The sequence below is a fragment of the Cervus canadensis genome, chromosome 3, assembly GCF_019320065.1.
Source record: "Cervus canadensis isolate Bull #8, Minnesota chromosome 3, ASM1932006v1, whole genome shotgun sequence".
Taxonomy (NCBI): Eukaryota; Metazoa; Chordata; class Mammalia; order Artiodactyla; family Cervidae; genus Cervus; species Cervus canadensis.
In genome coordinates this window covers 17,586,692-17,613,974 of record NC_057388.1, presented here as the reverse complement: position 1 = coordinate 17,613,974, position 27,283 = coordinate 17,586,692, and the positions used below count along the sequence as shown (strand labels likewise).

Genomic DNA, 27,283 nt, shown 5'->3' with positions numbered 1-27,283 from the left:
GGTTGGATTGTATCACCAACTCTATGGACACGAGTTTGAGCAAGCTCCGGGAGTTGGCGATGGACAGGGAAGCGTGGCATGCTGCATTCTATGGTGTTGCAAAGAGTCACACATGACTGAGCGACGGAGCTAGAAGTTCAGGCTGAAGAGAAATCACCCTTTTCCCCTCTCTTTCTGTTTATTCCATAATCTCTCAATAGAGATCTACAAAATCAGTCATTTCTTATTACCTCTATCCTTAAAACCCTAAACCATTCTATTTGTTCTCCTTACTTTCACCTTCGCTTCTCTATACTCTATACTGAATACAATCATCAGGGTTATCCTTCTAAACATCAGTTGACTCACATGTTCTCTATGCAAATCTGATGGCTTTCCATCTCACTCCGAGTGTAAATCCAAAGTCATTCTCATGTTTTTCCAGGCCCTACATGATGTAGCTCCCTGCCACCTCTATGACCTTCCTCTCCTCCTACCAAACACCAGCCCCCACCTCTGTATCAGCCATACCAGTTCTTCTTGGTCCTCAAGAATGTTTCTACCTCAGAGCCTCTATATTCTGTTCCCCCTGCCTGTAATGCTCTCCTCTCAAATAAATGTAAGCTCCCTACCATTTTCCTTACATTTTTTCCACAAAATGTCACTGTCTTAGAGAGCCCAGCTCTGATCTCCCCATATAAAGTAGTACTGTCCTACTTCCCTCACTCCCTACATACTTTATCCTGCTTTGTATTTCTTCATAATACTTATCACAATATAGCAGTAAGTTGAGGATAAACCCTTAAGTCTGGGAGACAGAGAAGTCATTACTCGTTTGTCTCAAAAGTATTGATATTTTCTGGTAAACTTTTTCACTATCTGTCCTCTCCCAACCTGCCACTCAAATGTAAGCTACCTTAAGAACAGTTTATTTTGTTCAACGTTAATCTCTATAGGCTCCACAGCAAAGCCTAATACACAGTAGCTCAATGTATCTGTTGAATAAATAGGCTGAATGAATGACAGTAAAAAGCATTAACCTGTAATCCTTAAATAGTTCAAAGGTAAGAGATAGATAGGCCAAGAAGGTCTACTGAAGTTTCTGATTCTTCTAAGGAATCTTCTTATTTCTGTATTTACAGCACTTCTTGTCCGTCATAGGCACCTGTGACATCTTTTAATGTTGTCTTATGAGACTCTAACATTTCACTGTGTTTACTATCTAACCCCATCTACATGACTTAAAGCCATTTTTATACTCCCTGACAAACTCCTCCATCCCCAAACCTAAAGTTTACATATGCACAGGCCCTCAATCACGACTGACTGATGTTACCTGAGTACTATGAAGTTATGTTTGAATATAAATTTCACTGTTCATAAACAAAGTTTAGGTCACCCCCTAACAAAGCAACTCAGTTTTAGAACATGAATTCAATAAGTGATAGTGAACATGACAGTCACGTTCCACAAACGCTTGCTGAGTTATATAATATACAATTCAGCCCTCAACTGTGATGCTTTTGCAAACACTACATGATTAACTGTTTAACATACAGTTTTAGTTTGCTTTTGAAGAAGTCTTGTACTCAAATCTGAAACTCCCAGAAGATGAAGACCAAAGAATAAAAACAATAAATCTAAGCAAGATTTCTTAATTTCTTGAATCTAGTACTTGAAATTTCTAGAACCTTTTACAGATGAACAATTTTAATGCAAATTCAATGCCCAAATGCTGGAGAAGGAAATGGCAACCCACTGCAGTGTTCTTGCCTGAAGAATTCCATAGACAGAGGAGGCTTGTGGCCTTGGTCCATGGGGTCCCAAAGAGTTGGACACGACTGAGCGACTGACACTACACTACCACACTAATGCACAAATGACTAGCGTCTAGGACCAAAAAAGAAAAATTTGACAATGTACATATTTTCTGAACCATAAACAAAACCATATGTATAGCTGTTTAGTACCCTTTCCTATAAAAACTGAAAGCAACCAACTTAACTTTATTGAGATCTTATTCTAGCTAAGAATCTGTATTCAATTTGATCTCATTTTTAAAGGTCTATTTTTTCCCATTTTTAGCATTTATCACTTGTTCATTTTTCATTTTTATGACTTAAGTATTTTATCAATTCTTAAAACTCATATATAGTATGCAAAATATGGTGTTCTAAAACCAAGGTGAACTAAATCTAAATTTATATTAAGAATTTTGTGTATTTAAATGATATTTACTTAAAAAAATAAAGGAGTTTCTCTACCCATCATTAAAACATTATCCTTATCTATATCTTTTATATAAAAAATTAATACTAATCTAGCTAACAGAAAAACAGAACTTTATGAAATCAAAATTATCCTTTGGCATCAGATTCTACAAAAACATTAGGTATTAACTATTTATATTAAGTTTATTAAAATCTGACATTCATATTTCTTTCTGACAGGAAAATACATATGATTTAATGATTATATAACACTTTTAAACTATTCAATTCTACTTTTCATTTTTTAACCGTATCTGTTAAAACAAAAAGAAAACCTATGTTAATTTATTCTGCAGCCTAAAGTTCAACTTATGCAATATCTGTTTATCTAGGAAAAGTCCTAATAATCAGCTCTGCATATACTTAGGAATTATCTATTTGCATTTATTATATTTTATTATTTCCTTACACATAGTCACACCATTCCAAATTCACTATTTTTAACTGTGGTTTATAAGCAGATAAAAATACAGTCTTATGGTAGACATCAAATTTAGACACTAACACAAAACTCACAAAGTTAACAGAAAAATAATGATATAAACTCTTTATTAAAAACAGAACTGGTGTGTTTTTATCCTATAGGTTATTTCTTATTTATATTATTCAAAAAAGATTTGAGGTGGCTTATTAAAATATGCAAAGCATGAGACAATTTAATTAAGCTTTAATTATTAATTTTTAAAAACTAAGTAAGGACTGTAGAGTGTGTTTGTTTAGAAGGTGAGAGTGAATAATGAAACGAAGGGTAAAGTAGGAAAAAATAAGATGAAGCTTCCCTGGTGGCTCAGAGGTTAAAGTGTGGTCTTCCCTGCAATGTGGGAGACCTGGGTTCGATCCCTGGGTTGGGAAGATCCCCTGGAGAAGGAAATGGCAACCCACTCCTTGCCTGGAGAATCCCATGGATGGAGGAGCCTGGTGGGTCCATGGGGTTGCAAAGAGTCGGACATGACTGAGCGACTTCACTTTCTTTCACTTTCAGACATATAGAATATTCCTTAAAGTTCTCTGTGTAAGATTATAAAACTAAAGCCAATATTAACTTGAAAAAAAAAACAATGAGAAAAAAAAGTCTTGAAAAGGAAGGACTTTTCCTTTTGGAAAAGAGAAGCCAATTTCACCATGATGAGGGAGGCTAGAAGGAAAGGGGATGACACTCTTAAAAGACAAAGATCAGGTAACAGATCAAACCCAGAGAAAAGAAAGGCCAGAATATCAGAATTCTTCTGCTGTGAAGCAAGGAAGGGAAAAATGGAAACGGCAACATTTTCATTTGTTTCTTTTATTCAAAACAACTGATTCTTCTTTTCCTTCTTTTAATACCCGATAAAAACACTACTTCATTTGATCTAAGTATATGGATGAGCTACAGTGAAAGGAAATAAACTGCCAACTCCTTAGACTGGCTGTAGCAAACTGTTAGCTGCTGACTCCCCCAGCCATTCCCTTCCAACATATTCCTTTTTTGTAAAATTCATTTTCTCTGACAGAAACTGAAAATGTCAGGTTTCATCTGTTCATCTTACCACACTGCTAACAATAGCCATAATGACTATTTTGACACATGAGATAACGGGACAATCTACTGGAGTGAACACATGAGAAAATTTTTCAGTCCTAGTGATAACAGAACCCTCTCCCCTCCTCCTCTGTTTTGAATTCTATAATGAAAGAACACAGTGCTTATTTAGAGCTATTCCAGCAATGTTGAGACCATGAGACAACAAGGTTAGGAACCAAAAAGAAAAGCATATTGATGTTGGTAGAATAGAAGAATAAAATAAGACTTGATCATTGAGCTTCTGAAACAACCCCATAACTACTATTGTTTATGTCTCCTGTCATGAGATAGTTAACACATGGCTACCACAGTTAAGTATTCTATTACTTGCTTCCAAAAGCCTAGATAAGGTATAACATCAAAAAGATGAACAACCAAAACACTTATCATAAAAGTCACATGCACATTGGTAGTAGACTCCACATGTGGCTCTGAAATTTCTGGAAAATTAAAGAAGTTATTGCAATCAGTAACATAATTCGCAATATCAGAAACCAGCTAATAAGCAAACACACAGCTACACCTACTATTTTGAATTGAGAGAAAGAACACTACATAATGTACTGAGAAACAGGCTCATCAACATTCTCAGTTTAAACAAAAGAAAAAAATCAATAAGGCTTTCAACAACAACAAACGTATAAAAAGTACACATCAGCTAGACGAATAATAGTTAAGAGTCAAAATAATTTTATCCAAGTACATAAACACCTAATAATATGGCTCATGGAAATGTTTGGAGCATTTGATAATCTGTATAAATTCCAAGTAAATTATATTTCTTACAGTCATACTTCAAAAAAAAGTTAAATATGATTCTTAGAGAAGTGCCAAAGTGAAAGTGATCTACCTGCTAACAGGTAACCAAGCTGGAGGAGTAGCGAGCGACTTATGCAAACCAAAGAGGCAAAGAGACACACGTATGAATAAAGTTATTCTAATACCACAAGAAAAGGTGCCAAGGAAACATCCTCTGGCAATGCCTGGAGATAAATAGGAAATCAAAATAAGGATAAATGGGAAATCAAATTGCAATTCACTATACACAAAATGATGGTTTGAAAACTAATTTTACTCTAGAACTCTTTTCTTAATGAAGCCTTAAAAGAAAAAAAAAGACCTTAAATGCTAAATAGCTGATCACATACAAGGTGAATGATAGAAGGGATTAGTCCCTCTACTTGTATTCTGAGAACACAGTGAAAAATAATAACAAAAAAAATCCTGTCCTCATGAATCTATGTCCTAATGAAAGTGACAGACAATAAACAAAATAAAAAGAATCATACATATTATCACACACCATGATCAAGTGGGACTTATTCCAGGGATGCAAAGATTTTTCAGTATCTATAGACCAATCAATGTAATATACCATAACGAATTGAAAAATAAAAACCATATGATCATCTTTATATAGATACAGAAAAATCTTCTGACATAATTCAACATCCATTTATGATTTAAAAAAAAAAAAAAACTCTTCAGAAAGTGAGCATAGAAGGAACATTCCTCAACATAAAAAAAGAACATACACAATAAATCCACAGTTAACATCATAATCAAGGTTGAAAAGCTGAAAGTATTTCCTGTAAGATCAGGAACAAGGTAAGGATGCCAACTTGTACCGGTCTTCGACACAGCAATCACAGAAGAAAAAGAAAAGGAATCCAGGTTGGAAAAGAAGTAAAACTGTCACTGTTTGCATATGATATTGGTGCTATACCTAGAAAATCCTTAAGACACTACCAGAAAACTACTAGAGCTATACTGGACAGTGGTTAGGTTAGTTAAAAGGGAAGAAAACAGCAGAAAAGAGAATAGAAACTGTTATGGGAGAGGGAGGACTGCAACTTTAGACAGGGCAACCAAGAAAAGCCACAGTGAGTAGTAGATATAGGATGTGGACCTGAAAAAAAGTGAGGGAATGAGCCATGTGGGGGAAAGGCAGCCCATGCAAGGAAACAAATACAGAGGCCCAGAGCAGGAGCTCACCTGGCCAATCATTCAAGGAGCAACAAGCGAGCCAATGAGGCTGAATGAGGGGAAATGATAAACTCAAAGAGGTAATGTGAAGTTAGATCACACAGACCCTTTTAGATCAGCAGAGAAACAGGCCTCTAGTTTGAATCAGATGGAAAGCCATTGAAGGGTTTTGAGCAAAGGAGTGACTAGATCTGACTTAGATTTTAATGGGATAATACTAGCTACAACTGAAAATTTCCTCTGTTCTCTACGAAAAGGCTTGACACCAAAGTATGACCTGAAAGCCAAATTTGGCACTGCCTGTTTTTGGAAATACAGTTTTATTTGAACACAGCCATGTTCATTTGTTTATATATTGTCTATGGATTTTTCATAATCAGTGGCAAAGTTAAATAGTTACACACAAGCCATAGGCCCACAAAGCCTAAAATATTTACCATTTGGCTCTTTATAGTAAAAAGAAAAAAATGCCACCCTCTGCTCTAGCAAGAAAAGGCTAGAAAGAGCTGGGAGGTTATTATATTAATCCAGGTGACAAAAGAAGACTTGGACTAGGGCACAGCAATGAACTTAGCAAGAAGACATTGAACATGTACTAGATATACTTTGAAGACAGGATATGCTAATGGATTAGACATGGAGTGTGAGAGAAAGTAATCTGAGTAACTGTCAAGAGTTCATCCAGAATAATTTTTAAAATAATGCCTAAAACAGCCATAGAAAAATATTACTGAAGAGCTCATACAAAAGATCTACTTTTAAGAGATGTAACTTCTTCATTAATTCATTTAAAAATGTTTTGATCCAACAAGAGCCATTCTTACCAATCCTGGTTCTTCTAGCAATATTAAGGTCATCAGTTCAGTGCCAAATATCTAATTTGAGCCTTTGAAATTTAATCCATGAATGATTCAATCCATTAAATCAAAGGTTGTAGGAAAAAAATTGATACATAATTTCACATTGTTTCAAAGAGAATTTTTTACATGGTAACAGATTATAACAATGTTCACAGTACCAAAACCATACTTTATCATAGAAGAAACAACCATATGGTTTCAGTGAAAGATTAGGAATCATAAGGCTAACTATATGATGTGAAACCTAAGTTGCAATCAGGATAAGTGGGCCTGTTTTATAGTTTGGTTTTAACAATAAGATATGTTTTGTCATAACATGGTTATATATTCTAAATAATCTAGAATTTTCACAAAATGGGTCAAAAGCAATAGAATAGATCTCACTAATAGGATAAAGCACTATGGCAGAAGGCTATAAAAAGATGTAAAAAGTATACTAGGGTGTATGATGTCACTGGATGAAACCAAAGTACTTACTCTTTTTAAACCTTTCTTCGGCTGCCGATATAAAACAGCCATTAAGAAATAAGAAATCCAACTAAATAAAACAATCTTTTAAAAAGATAAAAAAAAGTGCCTTCTCTAATGACATAAAACTGAAGCAGAAGACAAGGCATACCCACAAACAGCAAATCTATTTTGATTTGAAATTTATTTTTCCATCATATATGCATTACATAAATCTTAATCTACAGAAGTACAACCAGGAGAAGTAGCCAAGAAGTTCATTTTAACAAGATGTTTACTGATAAGAGCAAACTTCATTGATATTGATTCATGCCAAGTCATGTGTTTTAAAACACTATTCAAAAATCTTCATGATTTTTCAATTATATAACTGTTTACAGGAAAAAGCCACAAATACATGCAAATATGCTTTAAATCATTTCCCCAAAAAGAGTTCATTTAACAAGATGGGGAGAGAAAAATCACACTTCATTATTCCAAAATCCAGAATTCCTACCTAATCAATCAAAGGAGGGAGCAAGGTAAGGAAAAAACCTCAGGCCCAATTTCCACATCGTGATTTATCTAACTTTCCCTGTAAATTTCCCCAGATTAGCTCACAGATATATAGATATACAGACCACAAGTTGCAAACTATTTATTCAGTGTAATACTGTATTTTGTTTGTTTTAATTTGAATGCCTTTAAATGTGGAGATGAAATCTCTAAATCACTATAGACCCCATTATGCCCCTGTCCCATACATGGCTGCTACACATATTTTCATTAATTAAATGGCTACTGTCTACCAAAAATAATGATGGATGGCACTAAACAAAGAGACCCAAACCACCAGAGTATAAAAGGCAAAGCCCTCTCAATGAGTTCTAAAAGAAATGGCTACAAAAAAACCATCCTGGCTACAAAGTTCAGTTTCCAGAAGTCAAGTCATAACCTTAACCTATAGATTCCCTGATCCAGATATTCACTGAGATTTTATCTGATCTGCTGAATCTTACTTCTTTTATCTCTCTGGATTTCTGCCAACCATCTTGAGTAATTTGTTGTTGTTCAGTCACTCATTCATGTCCAACTCTTTGTGACCCCATAGACTGCAACACGCCAGGCTTCCCTGTCCTCCACCATGTCCCAGAGCTTGCTCAAACTCACGTCCATTGAGTCAGTGATGCCATCCAACCATCTCATCTTCTGTCATTCCCTTCTCCTCCTGCCTTTGATCTTTCTCAGCATCAAAGTCTTTTCTAATGAGTGGGCTCTTCGCATCAGATGGCCAAAGTATTGGAACTTCAGCTTTAGCATCAGTCCTTCCAATGAACATTTAGGACTGATTTCCTTTAGGATTGACTGGTTTGATCTCCTTGCAGTCCAAGGGATTCTCAAGAATCTTCTCCAACACCACAGTTCAAAAGCATCAATTCTTTGGTGCCCACCTTTCTTTACTGTCCAACTCTCAAATCCATATATGACCACTTGAAAAACCATAGCTGTGCCTGTTGGCAAAGTAATATCTCTGCTTTTTGATAAGCTCTCTAGGTTGGTCATAGCTTTTCTTCCAAGAAGCAGGCGTCTTTTAATTTCATGGCTGCAGTTACCATTGCAGTGATTTTGGAGACCAAGAAAATAAAGTCTGTCACTGTTTTCACTGTTTCCCCAACTATCTGTCATAAAGTAACGGGATGGGATGCCATGATCTTAGTTTTCTGAATGTTGAGTTTTAGGCAAGCTTTTTCACTCTCCTCTTTCACTTTCATCAAGAGGCTCTTTAGTTCCTCTTCACTTTCTGCCATAAGGGTGGTACAATCTGCATATCTGAGGTTATTGATATTTCTCCTGGCAATCTTGATTCCAGCTTGTGCTTCAGCCCACCCAGCATTTTGCATGATGTACTCTGCATATAAGTTAAATAAGCAGGGTGACATTATACAGATTTGACGTACTCCTTTCCCAATTTTCAACCAGTCTGTTGTTCCATGTCCGATTCCAACTGTTGCTTCTTGACCTGCATACAGGTTTTGCAGGAGGCAGGTAAGGTGTTCTGGTATTCCCACCTCTTGAAGTATTTTCCACAGTTCGTTGTGATCCACACAGTCAAAGGCTCTGGCGTAGTCAATGAAGCAGAAGTAGATGTTTTTCTGTAATTCTCTTGCTTTTTCTATGATCTAACAGATGTTGGCAACTGGATTTCTGGTTCCTCTGCCTTTTCTAAATCAAGCTTGAACATCTGGAAGTTCTCAGTTCACGTACTGCTGAAGCCTGGCTTGGAGAATTTTGAGAATTCCTTTGCTAGCATGTGAAATGAGTGAGTGCAATTGTGTAGTAGTTTCAAGATTCTTTGGCATTGCCCTTCTTTGGAACTGGAATGAAAACTGACCTTTTCCAATCCTGTGGCTACTGCTGAGTTTTCCAAATTTGCTGGCATACTGAATGCAGCACTTTCACACCATCATCTTTTAGGATTTGAAATAGCTCAACTGGAATTCCATCACCTCCACTAGCTTTGTTTGTAGTGATGCTTCCTAAGACCCACTTGTCTTCACACTCCAAGAAGTCTGGTTCTAGGTGAGTGATCACACCAATGTAGTTATCTGGGTCATGAAGATCTTTTTTGTATAGTTCTTCTGTGTACTCTTGCCACCTCTATCTTTTGCTTCTGCTAGGTCCATACCATTTCTGTCTTTTATTGTACCCATCTTTGCATGAAATGTTCCCTTGGTATCTCTAGTTTTCTTGAAGAGATCTCTAGTCCTTCCCATTCTATTGTTTTCCTCTATTTCTTTGCATTGATCACTGAGGAAGGTTTTCTTATCTCTCCTTGCTATTCTTTGGAACTCTTCATTCAGATGGGTGTATCTTTCCTTTTCTCCCTTGCCTTTTGCTTCTCTTCTTTTCTCAGGTATTTGTAAGGCCTCCTCAGACAACCATTTTGCTTTCTGCATTTCTCTTTCTTTGGGATAGTTTTGATCACCACCTCCTATACAATGTCATGATTCTTCGTCCATAGCTTTCCCGATTAGATCTGTCTATCATATCCAATCCCTTGAATCTATTTGTCATTTCCACTGTATAATCATAAGGGATTTGACCTAAAGGTCATATCTGAATGGCCTAGTGGTTTTCCCTACTTTGTTCAATTTAAGTCTGAATTTTGCAATAGGGAGTTCATGATCTGAGCCACTGTCAGCTCCTAGTCTTATTTTTGCTGACTGTATAGAGCTTCTCCATCTTTGGTTGCTAAGAATATAATCAATCTGATTTTGGTTCTGGCCATTTGATGATGTCCATGTGTAGAGTCGTCTCTTGTGTCATTGGAGGAGGGTGTTTGCTATGACCAGTGAGTAATCTACATGACCCCGTTATACAATTGCTCCTCTATATAGGTCCACCAAATAGCTGTGAAAATGCATAATGTCCCTTCAGTACTCTTTTTTAATTAATCAAAATACAACTCATCATAATCAGAGACTGGCACAAAAACAGATACATGTGCCCAAAATATAATCTCAATAGGATCCATTCATTGGTAAAATATGTCCCTTAAAATTGGCTCAAAAATATTTCTTCACGAGATTATCTTTTTTACTTGTTTCTTGCCTATGAAATAAAATGGAGTAAGATGAAAGCCCAATATAAAAAATATATTTTTACATGACACTGAAAATTCACCCAATAAAGACAGCATAACAACAGAGGCTTAGATATTACTATAAATCTATTCCAAATATAAAGTAAGAATTATAGAACACTCAATTACCTACTTATACAAAAAGCTTTAAAAAAAAAAACAAAACAAAACTTGGTCTCAGGATCCCTTATAGTAGTAAAAGGTTTTAAAGACCTGCAAAGAGTTTATGTGAGTTACAGTTACCATATTAGAATTTAAAATTAAGAAATTTTTAAAATATTCATTTATTTAAAATAACAATAAGCCCACTACATGTTAATAAAAATAACGACTTAATGAAAAATACTAAGATTTACATACAGAAAAATTTTTAGTGAGAGGTGACACTGTTTTACATTTTAGCAAGTCTCTTAACATCTAGGTTAAAAGAAGACAGCTGGATTTTCAAAACTGCTTCCACATTCAAATGCTTATATTGTTATATGTTATATAATCTCTGGAAATCTCCACTATTACTTGTTAGAAAATTAAGACAAAAAAGTATGTATTATTTTCATACTGTTATGAAGATAGTTTTAGCCTCACAGACCTTGAGAGAATATTGAAGAGTCCCAAAAACATACTTTGAAAATGACTGATTGCTTAAATTTCTAGTAGGAAAATTTTAGAATTAAAAATAATTGTAAAGAAATAGAAATGCAGGTACTGAAGACAGGGTAATGATTTTATTTAAAGAGAGAGCAAGGTTATTACTAAAATATAATTTTAGATTCTTATACAAGATAAGCAGACATTATAATGCTTTAAAACACCTTGAATTATGTTTCATTTTATCTGTCAGATTTCATTATAAAATTTGTAACATGGTTTCCAAATGTATGGCTAGCTTTAAGACTGAAAAAATTCATATATATTGTTTACTCAAAGTTTTAGACCAGTGATCTAGACAAACTTAAAGAATAAACTCACAAATTTATTTTAAAATGCACACCTGTTGGAGAATATAATGGAGTCATGATAAGTCTTATGAACATATTCACCAACCGTGGATTTAGATAAACCTACCTCTTCTGCTGCTGCCTCTGAAAGCAGACCTTCCTTCTGAGCACAGGTCACATGGAAATAGGCTCTGCACATCCCTGCATCACAGCTAATGCAAACTCCAGTTCGAGCAAAACGAGGGTCTTCACAGAAGCTACACTCCTACAATGGAATAATAGGAAAAGTCTCAGAGGGAAAACATTCCCAGAACAGAAACTGCATTCTTATACAAAGCTTCTACAAAATACAAATAGTGAACCAATTGTACCAACAGTATATCAATATAAACAAAAACCGCAGGTAAGCCAAATATTTATAAGAAAAAAAGTAATTCTCTATATAGTTCTACAAAACCAAAATTCCACTTATACAATAATGATGATAACAATAAGTAGCTGAGGGCTTACCATGCACTAAGCACTATTCTAAGCACTTTACATGAATTAATATATAAAATTATTTATATATAGTATCATTTGACACTATTTCATAATAATATGTGGAAGAAGTACTACAGTCATTCTCATCTTACACATGAGAAAACTGAGGTAAATGCAGTCTTTAACCAGATAATCTTAAAGACGATGCTCTTAACCATTAAACTACATTTATTTCAACAGTAATATACTATTTGAGAAAATTAAAGAAAACAAATAGGAAGCCAGAGAAAATTCACCAAAAGATCTAGACATTGAAATCAAAGAAGTACCACATTTAAAAAATATATTTTAGAGAAGCAGAAGCAATCTTAAGTAAACAATTTTGTGAAATTAATAATAATATACAATATAACCAATTATTTATATTCTTCCTATATATAAAAGGAAAACTGCAAAACTAAAGGTATAAACTGTTGAAATTACCCCAAATGCCAGCACCCTGATTTATTTTTTAACACTTTTAACTAAACCACAGAGAGAAGAAAAGAAAAAAAAAACCTACTATCAAAATATTACTCTATAAAAATATGAACCTTCACAAAAAAACTTACTAATCTATGAAAGACCATCAGTAGACAGTTAAGGAAGAACTGCTTAGCAAATGCATTCTATATAGATTAAATATGAGGGAAACATTTAAAAATAAAAATGAAGAAGATTCAATAGAGCTAAAAACGTCACTATAATACTGTAACAGTTAGTACCTACTTGGTAAACATTACCAAACTAATATATTAGCACTGTTATCCAAGAACTGTGTTCTGGGCACAGGTGTGAAGACACTGCCAACTCCTGACATTCTACTGCCTAGTTAAAGGTCTCTTCCATTAACAGTATGTATATGGTATAAAATATCAGCAAGCAGTAATATAAACATGAAATCAAAAGACTGTTAAACAAAGAGAAAGAGAGGAGAGGGGGTTGGAGAAGGGGAGAAATTAAACTATTTAAAAGATGTCAATACCATAAACAGAATCAAATTGTTCAGGATAACAATTTAATGTAATAAAATTACATTAAATGAGTAATTTAATGTAATATGATGAAATTGGGCAAGGAAATTCTGAGAGAACACAAAGAAAAAATGTCTGACGCTGAAGTCTTACAAGGCTATAGAACAATCTAACAAAGAAAATCATTTAAAACGCTAGGGAACGAAGCAACTGAGAACACAGGGAAGAAAGCAATCAGGACCAGGAAATGGATAGACAATGCGGTCCAGAGAGATGTCTAAGGTAAAACTCACAACACTGGGTTTGATTTTGCAGATGAGCTAGACAGTACATAATTTTTTTTACTCCTTTTCCTAGTAATACTTCAACATAAAAGCAGGTGATAATGAAAAAAAAAATCAGCTGATAACTATACATTCAATGACTCGTTTTTAATCCAGAGGTCACTGCTAGCCTCAGTTTTATGAAGCAGTATTGGCTTACTGTTTTGTTTTAATTGCTTTGAGATTTATATTTATGGTAACAACATATGCCTATTGAAAATGATGGAAGTTAGTCCCTTTTAGGCTTGATGGAAGCTGCTATCAAAAAGTAGGAACTTCCATTTCCAAAAGTGGTGGACTAGGTAATCTGTATTGCTTCTATTCAACTAGAAAATGTAGACAAATTAGTATTTATTTACTACGGTTTAAAGGCATTAGAGAAGCAACAAGACAGTGTACAGTTACCCAAGGAAAGTAAATTCAATACTAGAGCTTAGAAGTTTTAGCTAATTCTGGAGAGGGAAGCTGCAATTACCCAAACCAAAGCAAAAGATTACTGGAGTGACTGTTAGAGTCCAAGGAGGATATTCTGGATATAACAGCAGAAACTATCAAAGTTTAAAATCAGAATTTTCCAACAATATATAAGTTTTTCACCTTACCTTTAATATGTTACTAATGCTCTTCAAGAGACTCCCTTCCCAAATGCTCAACAGACAGTAATGGAAAGAGAATATATATCAGTGCCTCATTAGTTCTAGCATTCTAAAGACGTGTGCAGTAATTATATACTTGTTTAAATTAATAAGTGTGTGATCTTATCATTCATAACCTAAAACTCAAGTCATAGTGAAAAACCAATTTATAATCTATAGAGATTCATTTGCTAAGGCAGGTTATGTAGTCATAAAATCAGTCCTTGAAATCTGAGTAAAATAATGGGTTTTTCTTGAACTCTTTTCATAGTTTCATAAACTTCACTTCAAAAGTAAAGTTAGAAATTAAGCTCATATTTGGTCCAACTGGTTAAAAATAAGGATTTAATCTGAGAAGTCACTATACACTAAGCAGTATGCCAAATGCCAAGGAAACAACAGTGATATCAACTATCAATTTTCCCCATAGGTTAAACTAAATTACAAACACATGGAAGAATTTACATATTACTGGCTTTCTGGGAAAATTACTGTCAATTATTAACGATTTAGTCTCTCCAACAGCATAACTGGGCTTCCCTGGTGGCACAGACAGTAAGAATCCGCCTGCAACTCAGGAGATCCTGGGTTCAATCACTGGGTCGGGAAGATCCCATGGAGAAGGAAATGGCAACTCATCCCAGTATTCTTTCCCGGAAAATGCCACAGAGAAACTTGATAAGCTACAGCCCAAACAGATTACAGAGTCAGACACAACAGAGCGACTAAGCACGCAGGCAAGCAATAGCATAATTAGTAATAAGCATTTCTGTAGCTAATAATGATATTAGCAAAAAGCCATATAAACTAACAAGTAAAACTTTCTATTAGACAACCAAAAACAGTTTGTCTCACCTTGGCACCATATTTGGAATAGTTCATTTCTGTTAGTGTTACTGGTCGTAATTTGTCAATATCTCCAAAGGCTACACCAGGAACGTACAGGGCACAAACGATGTGAACCCATCTACAAGGAGAAAAGATATGATTTTGTTATCAAACCTTCTGATAAAATGCTCACATGGAAAATAAACATAAAATATATGTGCCATATCAAATAACTACTGCAAAAATTTTATGGCCAGGTCTCAAAAACTCGGACATACAACTAGAGAATATTAAACACTTATATATCATTTCGTTACAGAAAAGGGGACTGCAATAAGCACTACTTTTCCAGCAGCTTAGCCAAAGCTGAGAGTTAACAATTATAACTGCCTTTCACTTAAAATTCACCACACTTTGCACTTATCTGTTATTCTTAAATATTTGCACAAAACCACTATTCAAATGAAACAAAACATTTTCATATGCATGGAAAGGTATTCACATTATTTTAAGCACTCTGAGAATTAAAGATCCTAATTTAAGAACTGTCAAGTTACTTTGCATAAATTATATAACATTGATCTTTCCTGCTACTTTTTTCTAAAAGCTATTGGATAATCCTTAAGGAGATATTAAAAAAAAAAATTCTTGGTGTGCATCTTAACTTTCTTTCTTCCTAGGCTGAAACTGACTGATAGGAGACTGGATAGAACAGTTGTGATAATATAAGGAAGTCACAGTTCATTCAGCTCATCTGTTCACCATACAACCTATGTATTATGTATGTGCCCCCAAAATAAATAATTTTTAAAGTCTGGATGATGTTACAACACTAAACAACAACAACAACAACAAAATGTTCAGGGTTTCAGTGTACTAAAAAAAAAAAAACGAGGAGTTGATTCTAATTACATTTTTATTTATTTTTTTTTCTAATTACATTTTTAAAAAACTGTTCTGAACCTCTATAAAATATATTAGGAACACTTTCTGTTTGCTTATAGCCATACAAAATGCAGGACCACTAGATTTTGAAATGTAAACAGATCTCCCTCATCTCTGCAGGAAAGAGGGTAAAATTGAGATAGCAAATATCTCTTAACCTTGTGAAAATATTAATAACAAATTTTGCTTTATCATAACTTAAGAGGCTACGATTGCTACATGGTTCTGTTTTGTGATGCACTATGAGTCTTAAAGAAATAAGACTGAGAATCATTTTATAGAGGTACTGGGGAAAATAGTTACAAAACTTTAAAATCTATCCTTTTTTATTGGGAAGAAAATTCAAAGTTTTGAGATTTTCTTGATAAAATGTTTTAATCCAACTTCCCAAATGCATCCTGTGGAGTTCAATATAAAGATACACATCTTCAACGAGCAGCTGCTTTCTCAATTTAATTTGTGCAGTTTTTTCATGCTCCACTGATGTATTAAATGCCGCTGTACTCTGTAGGAGTTTATCTTTGATAAACCCAACAGCTGGCTGCTTGCTTCATATTGGCCTTCTTAAAATCTTTTAGAACTAGTCACACAAGTACTACAGATTGAAACTGCCATTTCAGTGTGACTGGCACAAAAGTGTATCATTTTCCCCAACCATACTTGTGAGGATGCCAACTTGAGTCTTTATTAAAATACATACCAAACAACTGAGATAATTTTGGTCCTTTTTAGTATCTGTTGTATATAGATTTTTGTTCATTTGTTTAACTGCATGTACTTTAGAACCTTGTAATTAAGACAATTTGAGAAATCAAAAAGGAATAAACTTCCTTGTTACTTTATCATTCATTTTGCTTGGAGCTATGAAGGCAGATGTTGATTAGGAAAGGGAACAGAAAACAAGCATCCCATAAGACCACCAAAAAACAGAGTCAGAATTGTCATTCTAGCATAGAAGCTATTAATAGATTATTTTAAATTTACATATTTTAATAAAGCAAACTAAGTAGAAAAATACTTCTCAAAAACTCATTTTAAATAAGAACTATATTCAGTGATCAAACTTGATTTTGAAGGGCTTTATACTTGTGGTGTCCTTATAACACATTAATAAAACTCACTTCAGGAGTTATTTTCATTCCTGCATTTATTCATTTATTCTGAACTGAAGAGCAGAGCACCAGGCAGACAGTGGGGAAGTGACAAAGAAGTATGTGAAATGTTTGCAGCATAAGGAGTGATATGTTATTATATTAAAGTATGTGTAATATTTTCTATATTCAGGTTTATAATACCACTAAGGCAGGATAAAATACTCTCTTTAAGAAAAAAAAATAAAAAATTTAATGATAAGAATGTATTGATGGTCTTTTCACATTAAATTGTATTCTTTTCTATTGTAGTATATGTAGCTCCCATTAGACACAGAAGGAAAAACAGTCTAAATGGCCTATGTAATAGAAGAAAATTTCAAAAACTTTTTTCATTCTTTCCATACGTAGTTCTTTCTTTTCATCTGTTTTCCATTTGAAGCTAGAGTACTAAATACCTTGTCAAATCTTCGTGACTTTTTTGCTCTTGATTCAAGCTAGTATTACATCCTTCAAACTGTATCAAGACCTATAATTCCGACTGTACTCTACAGGTAAGTGTGGGCATCAACATAAACAAAATGTTCAAAGAGCATAAAAAAATTTTCCAGGCTGCACCAACAAGGGAGGTGTCTACATACATGAAAGATCCACAGAAGTCAATATAAATATATCTCAGTAAAACTGAATGGTTAAAGAAGTCTCCCTTTTCTTCATTCAGAGCCAATTTTACAAGTTAGTTTGTGGACTGGGTATTAGTATATATTACATATTAGTGTGGTAAGAGAGCTACTTTATAGTTTCTCAATAGAAATTTCAAATTATTGACAAGAGAAAAGTAAAATAAATGCTCTTCCCTAAAAGGAAACTGTGTTTCCCAAAGCTGCCATACTTGATTCACAACCATTTATTACCATAAATTTCAACTTGTAGGACAGAAAAGTTATTAAGAAAGGATTTATGCAGTTACTTTTCTAAGATTACCTTAAATAAATGGAATGATATCAGTAATTTAAAAAAAAGCACTAGCACTAGAAGTAGCAGCAGCAGAGGAACTAAGGCGATATTTATTACACACTTAAGTTTCAGAAACTGCACTGTTTACAGAAATTGTCTCATTGCAGTTCAGTTCAGTCGCTCAGTCATGTCCGACTCTTTGCGACCCTATGGACTGCAGCACGTCAGGCTTCCCTATCCATCACCAACTCCTGGAGCTTACTCAGACTCATGTCTATTCAGTCAGTGATGCCATCTGACCATCTCATCCTCTGTCACCCCCTTCGCTTCCCACCTTCTATCTTTCCAGCTACAGGGTCTTTCCACATGAGTTAGTTTTTTGCATCAGGTGGCCAAAGTATTGGAGTTTCAGCTTCAGCATCAGTCCTCCCAATGAGTATTCAGGACTGATTTCCTTTAGGATGGACTAGTTAGATCTCCTTGCAGTCCAAGAACTCTTAAGAGTCTTCTCCAACACCACAGTTCAAAAGCATCAATTCTTCGGCACTCAGCTTTCTTTATAGTCCAACTCTCACAATCATACATGACTACTGAAAAAACCACAGCCTTGACTAGATGGACCTTTGTTGGCAAAGTAACGTCTCTGCTTTTTAATATGCTGTCTAGGTTGGTCAGAGCTTTTCTTCCAAGAAGCAAGTATCTTTTAATTTCATAGCTGCAGTCACCATCTGCAGTGATTTTTGGAGCCCCCAAAACTAAAGTCTGTCACTGTTTCCCCATCTATCTGCCATGAAGTGATGGGACCAGATGCCATGATCTTAGTTTCCTGAATGCTGAGTTTTAAGCCAGCTTTTTCACTCTTCTCTTTCACTTTCATCAAGAGACTCTTTAGTTCTTCACTTTCTGCCATAAGGGTGGTGTCATCTGCATATCTGAGCTAATTGCTATTTCTCCTGGCAATCTTGATTCCAGCTTGTGCTTCATCAAGCCCAGTGTTTCTCATGATGTATTCTGCATATAAGTTAAATAAGCAGGGTGACAAATATACGGCCTTGACATACTCCTTTCCCCATTTGGAACTAGTCTGTTGTTCCATGTCCAGTTCTAACTGTTGCTTTCTGACCTACATACAGGTTTCTCAAGAGACAAGTCAGGTGGTTTGGTATTCCCATCTCTTGAAGAATTTTCTACAGTTTGTTGTGATCCACACAGTCAAAGGCTTTGATATAGTCAGTAAAGCAGAAATACATATTTTTCTGGAACTCTCTTGCTTTTTCGATAATCCAGTGGGTGTTGGCAATTTGATCTCTGGTTCCTCTGCATTTTCTAAAACCAGCTTGAACATCTAGAAGTTCACAGTTTATGTACTGTTGAAGCCTGGCTTGGAGAATTTTGAGCATTACTTTACTAGCATGTGAGATGAGTGAAATTGTGCTGTAGTTTGAGCATTCCTTGGCGCTGGAATGAAAACTGACCTTTTCAGTACTATGGCCACTGCTGAGTTTTCCAAATTTGCTGGCATATTGAGTGCAGCACTTTCATCATCTCATCTAATCCTCTCAAAAATGCTAGGAAACTGAGGCATAAAATGGTTAAATCACTTGCCTAAAATCACAGTTAGTAAGAAAAAACCAGAATACCAATATAGGCAGTCTAACTTGAAAGCACACACTTTAATGCTGTAGTAAATTTCCTAATTCTAGGTCAAAGTGAGTCCAGGCATAAAATAATGCCATTGTCTATGACACAAACCACAGACTCAATTCAATACATCAAATAATGTGCTACATGTTTATTTTGAGGATAAGCAATGAGCAACAAAAAGTAAAATTTTTGGTCATTTTCCTAGGCATCAATATACAGGGTAGTCATTTTTCCTAGATACCTTCAATATACAGTCTCCAAGATTCCATGATAGACTCTGTGCTATCCCAACTGTATGGCAATACTTCTCAAGGGCCTATCCACCAATTGAGGTAAAAATGAGAAAAATAGCTTTTATTTTACTAAAATAAACTTTATTAAGTTTAAAAAAGAACTTTTCTTTGGCATATAATGCATCCTATCTTTTCAAAATGTTAAATATGAAAAATGATCATGATAATTTGTCTAGGTTATTTCACCATTCTTATTAAAATATTAAACATTTAATAAAATACTGAAATATCTATATGTGGTAAAATAAAAAACTGAGTACCCCCTCTTACACGGGGGAAGAGGGTAAGTAGTGATTCATAATATATAAAAGGTTAGAAACTAATCTTATATTAGTCACCCATCCCAATTGGTAGTCTCCTGGGGAAAAACAAGAAAGATGCCAACACTGTAACAATGACAATTGTTCAAATTTGATACTAAAAATGAGTGTAAATATAGTGCAAAGATAGCTCTCTGGGCCAGTTATCATTTTAGTGCCTCTCAGCTCAAATCCACTCTTCAATATCTGCTTTGAAGTAATGAACAGAATCCCATCAGCACTTCCCAGCACGATCCTCGGCTCTGTCTCAGTCACGTGGCAGAAGGCACTGTCAGAGGAAGGGGCTTCTCTGCAGGACAGGAAGAGGACACCCCCAGTGCTCTGCCTCAGTGACCCTACAGACCCACCTGAAGATCACCTTTCTGTGGCCCTCTCAACCTAGACACCACACACTCCTGGCGTGAAACCACTGCCCAGTTACCCACTTGCCAAGAACTACAGGCCAGGTACTGGCCCAGGCAAACCAGCCAACTTCTCTGCCATCCAGTAGGCTCAGACCACGCTTTCTCTAACAAGGCCTGAACCACAGTCTTGGGGAAGGTGTCTTCCTTCCAAGTCTGTCATTCCCTGGAAACTCTCTCAGCTCTATAGTATTATTCTGCAGAGTTCTTTTGTATCTTTATGGTTACTGTTTATCATAGCTTAGTACTTCTTTAAATTAAACATCCCCTTTTATAATCATTGTATAGGTTCTATTTACCAATATACTCTTGAAGTCAAACAGATTCAGAGTTCAAATTTAACTACGAACTTGTTCAAAACTATGTAAAGATCTGAGCCTCAGCTTCTACATATAAAATAGGCAACTTTACCATATCTCTTATCATACAGTCATTCCTAAGATTAAATGGCATTATAGGTTATAATGGCAAATGCAGATACTCAATAAATGATCTTTTCTCCTCTTTGCCCTGATATGTAGCCTCCTGTCCACTTACTCTATGTCAAAAAGACACATAGAAGAAAATCAAATGAAAATGTCTAACTCAGAAAATCATAAATACAAAAATAGAAGCATATACATTATAAAGCAGGTATATTAACACAAAAGAATTATGACATCAACCTTCCAGCATCTGTCTCCTTGAAAATTCCATCCTGATTGGGACACAGTTCACAGCTAGGGGAAACACCACATTTACAGGCATCACAGAACCAAGGTTCAGTGGAGTTTTCAGAAGCTGAACTCATAATCGAGTCACTCTCTCCATCAACTCCATAACAACCTAAAAAAAAAAAAAATGTATGATTAGAGTTTACTTTTTAAACTCACATTTATAAAGTTACAAAGTAAAAGGGAAAGGAAGTAGAGAATAATTCTGAAAAATTAATGGTTTAGAAAAATGATATTAAAGTCAAAACACAGAACTGAAATCATTTTATAAAAATATGTTTTCACCTACCATAGTGTATGCAATGACATAACCCTTTAAGACAAGTTTAGGTCTACCGGAAAGCATTTTGAAGGGGAAAATTTTTACTGTTCTTTAAAATTTTTTACAAAAATACATTAAAATATGAGTTTTCCTTATACAGAAATCAGAACTATTGAGTCTAGGAACTATTAATTAGTAAATATTTTCAAGCTACCTTTGTACTGAGCATTTAAATATATCTAAAAGACCATGATCATGTAAAATATACAAACAAAAACCTCTGATCTAATTTTGGAGGTGGTAGGTTAAAACACAAATTCAAACAACCATAAATGCAAAGTAAGTGCTAGTAAAAGGAAAATAACAGACATACAACATAAATTAAGGCTACTGAGCAATCTGAATAGTTTAGATTAGAGATAAACAGGCGAGTTGCATTCACAGTTGAGCCAGTCTAGACCTATACAAGGTATCTGATCTATTTAACATTTATAATTCTTCTATTTTCTGTAAAAATGTATCCAGAACTGAAATGAATGAAAAGAAGGGTAGCATAATCCTTCACATTTTAGAGTAGGACATCAACCCTTATTGTGGCTTATAATAACCAGTACTTCTCTGGTTAATTACAATAGTCATGACTCCTAAATAGTTTTGTTTTGTTTTGTTTTGTTTTTTTCACCTAAATGGTGCTGGATGTACCACAAACTTCATATTATCTCTCTTTTTCTAGAAAGGAAGATACTGCTCTCATGACATAATGTAGTTAAGAAAAATAATTTAATACACATTAAAAATTAAATAGATAACAACCTTATTCTATTAATAGTTCCAGTTATGCCCATCATCTTTAGGCTTGGGCATTTCTCTGATCTCCTAAGCCACATTTATTACCTCTCAAGATAGGTCACTTCTACAAATAGCCTACTATTAACCATACCAGGATAATTCTGACCAGGTTTATCCTAATAGGGTGGTCTTACTACCAAATTCTAAGGAGCACTCAAAGTACCCTCCAATAAATTAAAGCTATTAAAAATACCACTCTGAGAAACATATGTAAGTAACAATTATCTCTCAAGAAGATTCCCCATAGAGATAAGTTTCCATGCATCCAATATATGATCATGTGACTATTAAAACTGATTAAACACTACACAGACAACAGGAGCCTGAAGAAAACTGTCTTCTCACAACCACCAAAGATACCCAAATTGAAACAAATAAGTATGTAAATAGGTATTGAATCAAACAAATCAAAGAACCATGCAGGCTGGTTAACAATTTTAAAGTAACAATTTACTAAATGTTGCTGATAAATCAAGTCCTGCACCTTTTACCCACCTAGTACCACTCAATATAGATTATAATTAATTATTCTGGTAGGCAGAAAACGAAAAACTTGCTTGCAACTACAACTTGGATAAGCTGCTTCAAGCAAATCCCTTAACTATTGTCAAACTTATGCTATTCACTAATTTCACTGACTACGCCAAAGCCTATGACTGTGAGGATCACAACAAACTGTGGAAAATTCTTCTAGAGATGGGAATGCCAGACCACCTTACCTGCCTCCTGAGAAACTTGTATGCAGGTCAAGAAACAACAGTTAGGATCGGACATGGAACAACAGACTGGTTCTAAATTGAGTAAGGAGTACATCAAGGCTGTATAGTGTCACCCTGCCTATTTAACTTATATTCAGAGTACATCATGAGAAATGCCGGGCTAGATGAAGCACAAGCTGGAATCAAGATTGCTGGGAGAAATATCAATAACCTCAGATATGCAGATGACACCACCCTTACGGCAGAAAGCAAAGAGGAACTAAAAAGTCTCTTGAATGACAGTGAAAGGGTAGAGTGAAAAAGCTGGCTTAAAAGAAAACATTTGAAAAACTAAGATCATGGCATCTGGTCCCATCACTTCATGGCAGATAGATGGAGAAATAATGGAAACAGTGAGAGCCTTTATTTTCTTGGGCTTCAAAATCACTGCAATGGTGACTGCAGCCATGAAACTAAAAGACATTTACTCCTTGGGAGAAAAGTTATGACCAACCTAGACAGCATATTAAAAAGCAGAGACCTTACTTTGCCAACAAAGGTCCGATTGTCAAAGCTATGGTTTTTCCAGTAGTCGTGTATGGCTGTGAGAGTTGGACTATAAAAAAGGCTGAGTGCTGAAGAACTGATGTTTTTGAACTGTGGTGTTGGAGAAGATTCTTGAGAGTCTCTTGGACAGCAAAGAGATCAAACCAGTCAATCCTAAAAGGAAATCAGTCCTGAATATTCATTGGAAGGACTGATGCTGAAGCTGAAACTCCAATACTTTGGCCACCTGATGCAAAGAGCTGACTCATTTGAAAAGACCCTGATTGCTGGGAAAGATTGAAGGCAGAAAGAGAAGAGGACAACAGAGGATGAGATGGTTGGATGACACCACCGACTCAATGGACATGAGTTTAAGCAAGCTACAGGAGTTGGTGAAGAACAGGGCAAGCCTGGCATGCTGCATCCCATGGGGTCACAGAGAGTCGGACATGAATGAGCGACTAAACAACAAATGTTATTCAAAGGTTTTACAGTAGTGAACCTCAACATAATCCAAAGGTCATATGGAAGAATGCTAAAAATTTTAAAGGAGCTAGACTATCATGCACAAGAAAAAGATTCAAAATATTAATTTCTTTAAATCATCTAATTGTGGTTGGTAATAACTATCACCTTCATCACTTCTGTTTGTATATACATTTTTAAAATGATAAACCATAAAATGAAAAAGAAATAAAATTTCCCTCTTGGGAGTAGTTATTATTGATTGTCAGCAAGATAACATTTTTCAGTAAAAATAACAGTAAGCAAACAGTTTATTTGAAGAAAATCACAAAACAATAAAAAAATAGTGAATTTGATTTCTCAAACCATTATGTAATACCACAAGGAAAAAACTATTTTCTTTACAAAATAATATTTTTCATGCAAATTTTTTCATTAGTATTCACATGAAGTCCCAAGATAATAAACCCTCCAAATGACTATCCATTTTACGCACCTCATTCACCTATATCAAGGTAAATAACAGCAACTCACTCTTTTAGAATAAAGCAAAATTTCAATTCTAATTTTTAAAGAATATACCACACACTTGACAAACATCTGTACAATGATTAAATCACCTACAAAAACTTCAGAAGTGATTTCTAAGGGTCTCTTTTAGGAAATTCCTAGTTTGCAACCTAAAACATTGGTATCACTTAAACTTACAGAACAATGAGCAAATGGATAAGTATTTCTTCTTCAGCTTCACTGCCCCTGAAAAATGATCCACACCGTGTTATTACCTTTACAGAGTCTTCAACTTGCCACTTTTCCACATTTCTCTGCCATATCTGCTGTGTCTACTGGGCTCTAGACTGAAATTCTAACATTTACATCCACATTAATCCATTTAAATTAATGACTAAATACATTTTAACATCTTTTTCTTTCTTTCATACAAAACCTTTCATACATCTCATGATGTACTCTGCATATAAGTTAAATAAGCAGGGTGACAATATACAGCCTTGACGTACTCATTTTCCTATTTGAACCCAGTCTGTTGGTCCATGTCCAGTTCTAACTGTTGCTTCCTGGCCTGCATACAGGTTTCTCAATAGGCAGGTCAGGTGGTCTGGCATTCCCATCTCTTTCAGAATTTTCCACAGTTTATTGTGATATACACAGTCAAAGGCTTTGGCATAGTCAATAAAACAGAAATAGATGTTTTTCTGGAACTCTCTCACTTTTTCAATGATCCAGCAGATGTTGGCAATTTGATTTCTGGATCATCTGCCTTTTCTAAAACCAGCTTGAACATCTGGGAGTTCATAGTTCACGTATTGCTGAAGCCTGGCGTGGAGAATTTTGAGCATTACTTTACTAGCATGTGAGATGAGTGCAATTGTGTGGTAGTTTGAGCATTCTTTGGAATTGTCATTCTTTGGTATTGTCTTTCTTTGGGATTGGAGTGAAAACTGACCTTTTCCAGTCCTGTGGCCACTGCTGAGTTTTCCAAATTTGCTGGCATATTGAGTGCAGCACTTTCACAGCATCATCTTTCAGGATTTTAAATAGCTCAACTGGAATTCCATCATCTCCACTAACTTTGCTCACAGTGATGCTTTCTAAGGAACACTTGACTTAACTACCATAAAATGAGGTTTATTCTCTTCAACCTATCTAATTTTGAGTAAAAGATACAAAAAGTACACCTTCAATATGATTATGGAAAAAAGTTTTTTTATATAATGAAATATAGAAAATTAAAAATTTATAGATATATAAAACCTATTTCATATAGGTTTTTCATGTTTTAAAATGGGTAAACACGAAAAACATGTTTGCTATTATTTTAGCAAAATCTCAACTTAAAAAATCTCTCTAAATTATAATTACTTAAGCTTTTTTTTTTAAAGGAAAAATATAAAGGAAATACATCAAAGCACTAACTATGGTTGTCTGGATATTAGGACTGTTAGAAATGTTTTATGTCTTGAAATTATGATCAAGGCTTCCCTGGTGGCCCAGTCATTAAAAAAAAAAAATACACCTGCCAGTGCAGAAGGCACACATTCAGTCCCTGGGTTGGGAAGATCCCTGGAGAAGGAAATAACAACCCACTCCAGTATTCTTGCCTGGGAAACCCACAGAGGAGCCTGGAGGTCTACAGTCCACGGGGTCACAAAAGAGTTGGACATGACTCGACAACAATTACTATCAACCTCTGAGTAGCACACACAACCTATGTGAATCATATTTAATGAAAAATAATATAAAATGTGTCTATAATTGCTTTGAATTATTCAAGAAATATGTACAGTCCAAACAGAGGACACTTTCCCCATTCAACTGTCACTGGGGACAAAAAGACCTACAGTCTTCTATTTTCTAGCTATGTAACTTTGACCAACCACATCTCTGAGGCTGAGTTACCTCACCTTCAATAAGTATTTAATATTTATCCTATCTCTCAGTACAGAAAAAACAGGAACACAAAATTTGCCATTTAAAACATTCTTTTCAGTACTTAACATCCTATCACTAGAACTCTGATTATAAAACCTACTAAAAGTTTTTAAATAAGTTGAGTAATATTGCTGCTGATGAGAAAAGAACTTATAATATGCATGATACCTATCACAAATATATCCTAAGGCACAAAAGAGCCAAAATGCTGTTGACACATAAAGGCCAAATGGTGATTACTCGAACATTTGCTACCCAGTGAACACTGCTAAGGATACCTTTTTTCATATGCTAAGAAAAAAAAAATAGTCTAGGGCTAGGCTAATAGCAGACTGGAAAATAAATAAAATGGGGGGGGGGGGAAGATCTCTTAGAGACCTTATTTAAAACATTGTTGGCAAGTATACTACCCAATGCTCTGTCATGTACAATGACATGCAGGTGACATTTTTCTTCAGACACAGTGCAATCAATATATCAGGATAACTGACATCACAGTCAGGGGTACCCTACTATTACAAGTCAGTTACAAGATCTTGTCACAAAGGTGTTTATACTAAGTGGCAAGTTGCAACCTCAAAAGAAAAGAGATTTATCTACATTTAGATAAATACTCTGAAAAGAATTAGACAGTTATACATTTGAAAAGCACATTTGGAAAACTATCTTTTAGCAAAATCTC

General features: G+C 34.9%; 1 protein-coding gene across 14 annotated transcripts in view; it reads right to left on the bottom strand.

Moving 5' to 3' along the window:
* Nucleotides 1-27,283, bottom strand: part of PHF14 (PHD finger protein 14) — a 203,542-nt gene that overhangs the window by 152,734 nt on the left and 23,525 nt on the right. For all 14 annotated transcript variants that reach the window (XR_006268455.1, XR_006268454.1, XM_043462730.1 and 11 more), the window contains exons 5-7: nt 21,283-21,442; nt 14,994-15,105; nt 11,812-11,949 (exon numbers count right to left, since the gene is read on the bottom strand). Coding sequence is in view for 12 of the 14 variants with exons in the window: in XM_043462730.1 (XP_043318665.1) it covers nt 11,812-11,949; nt 14,994-15,105; nt 21,283-21,442 (410 nt within the window). In the remaining 2 variants the exon portion in view is untranslated. The remainder of the gene's footprint in view (nt 1-11,811; nt 11,950-14,993; nt 15,106-21,282; nt 21,443-27,283) is intronic.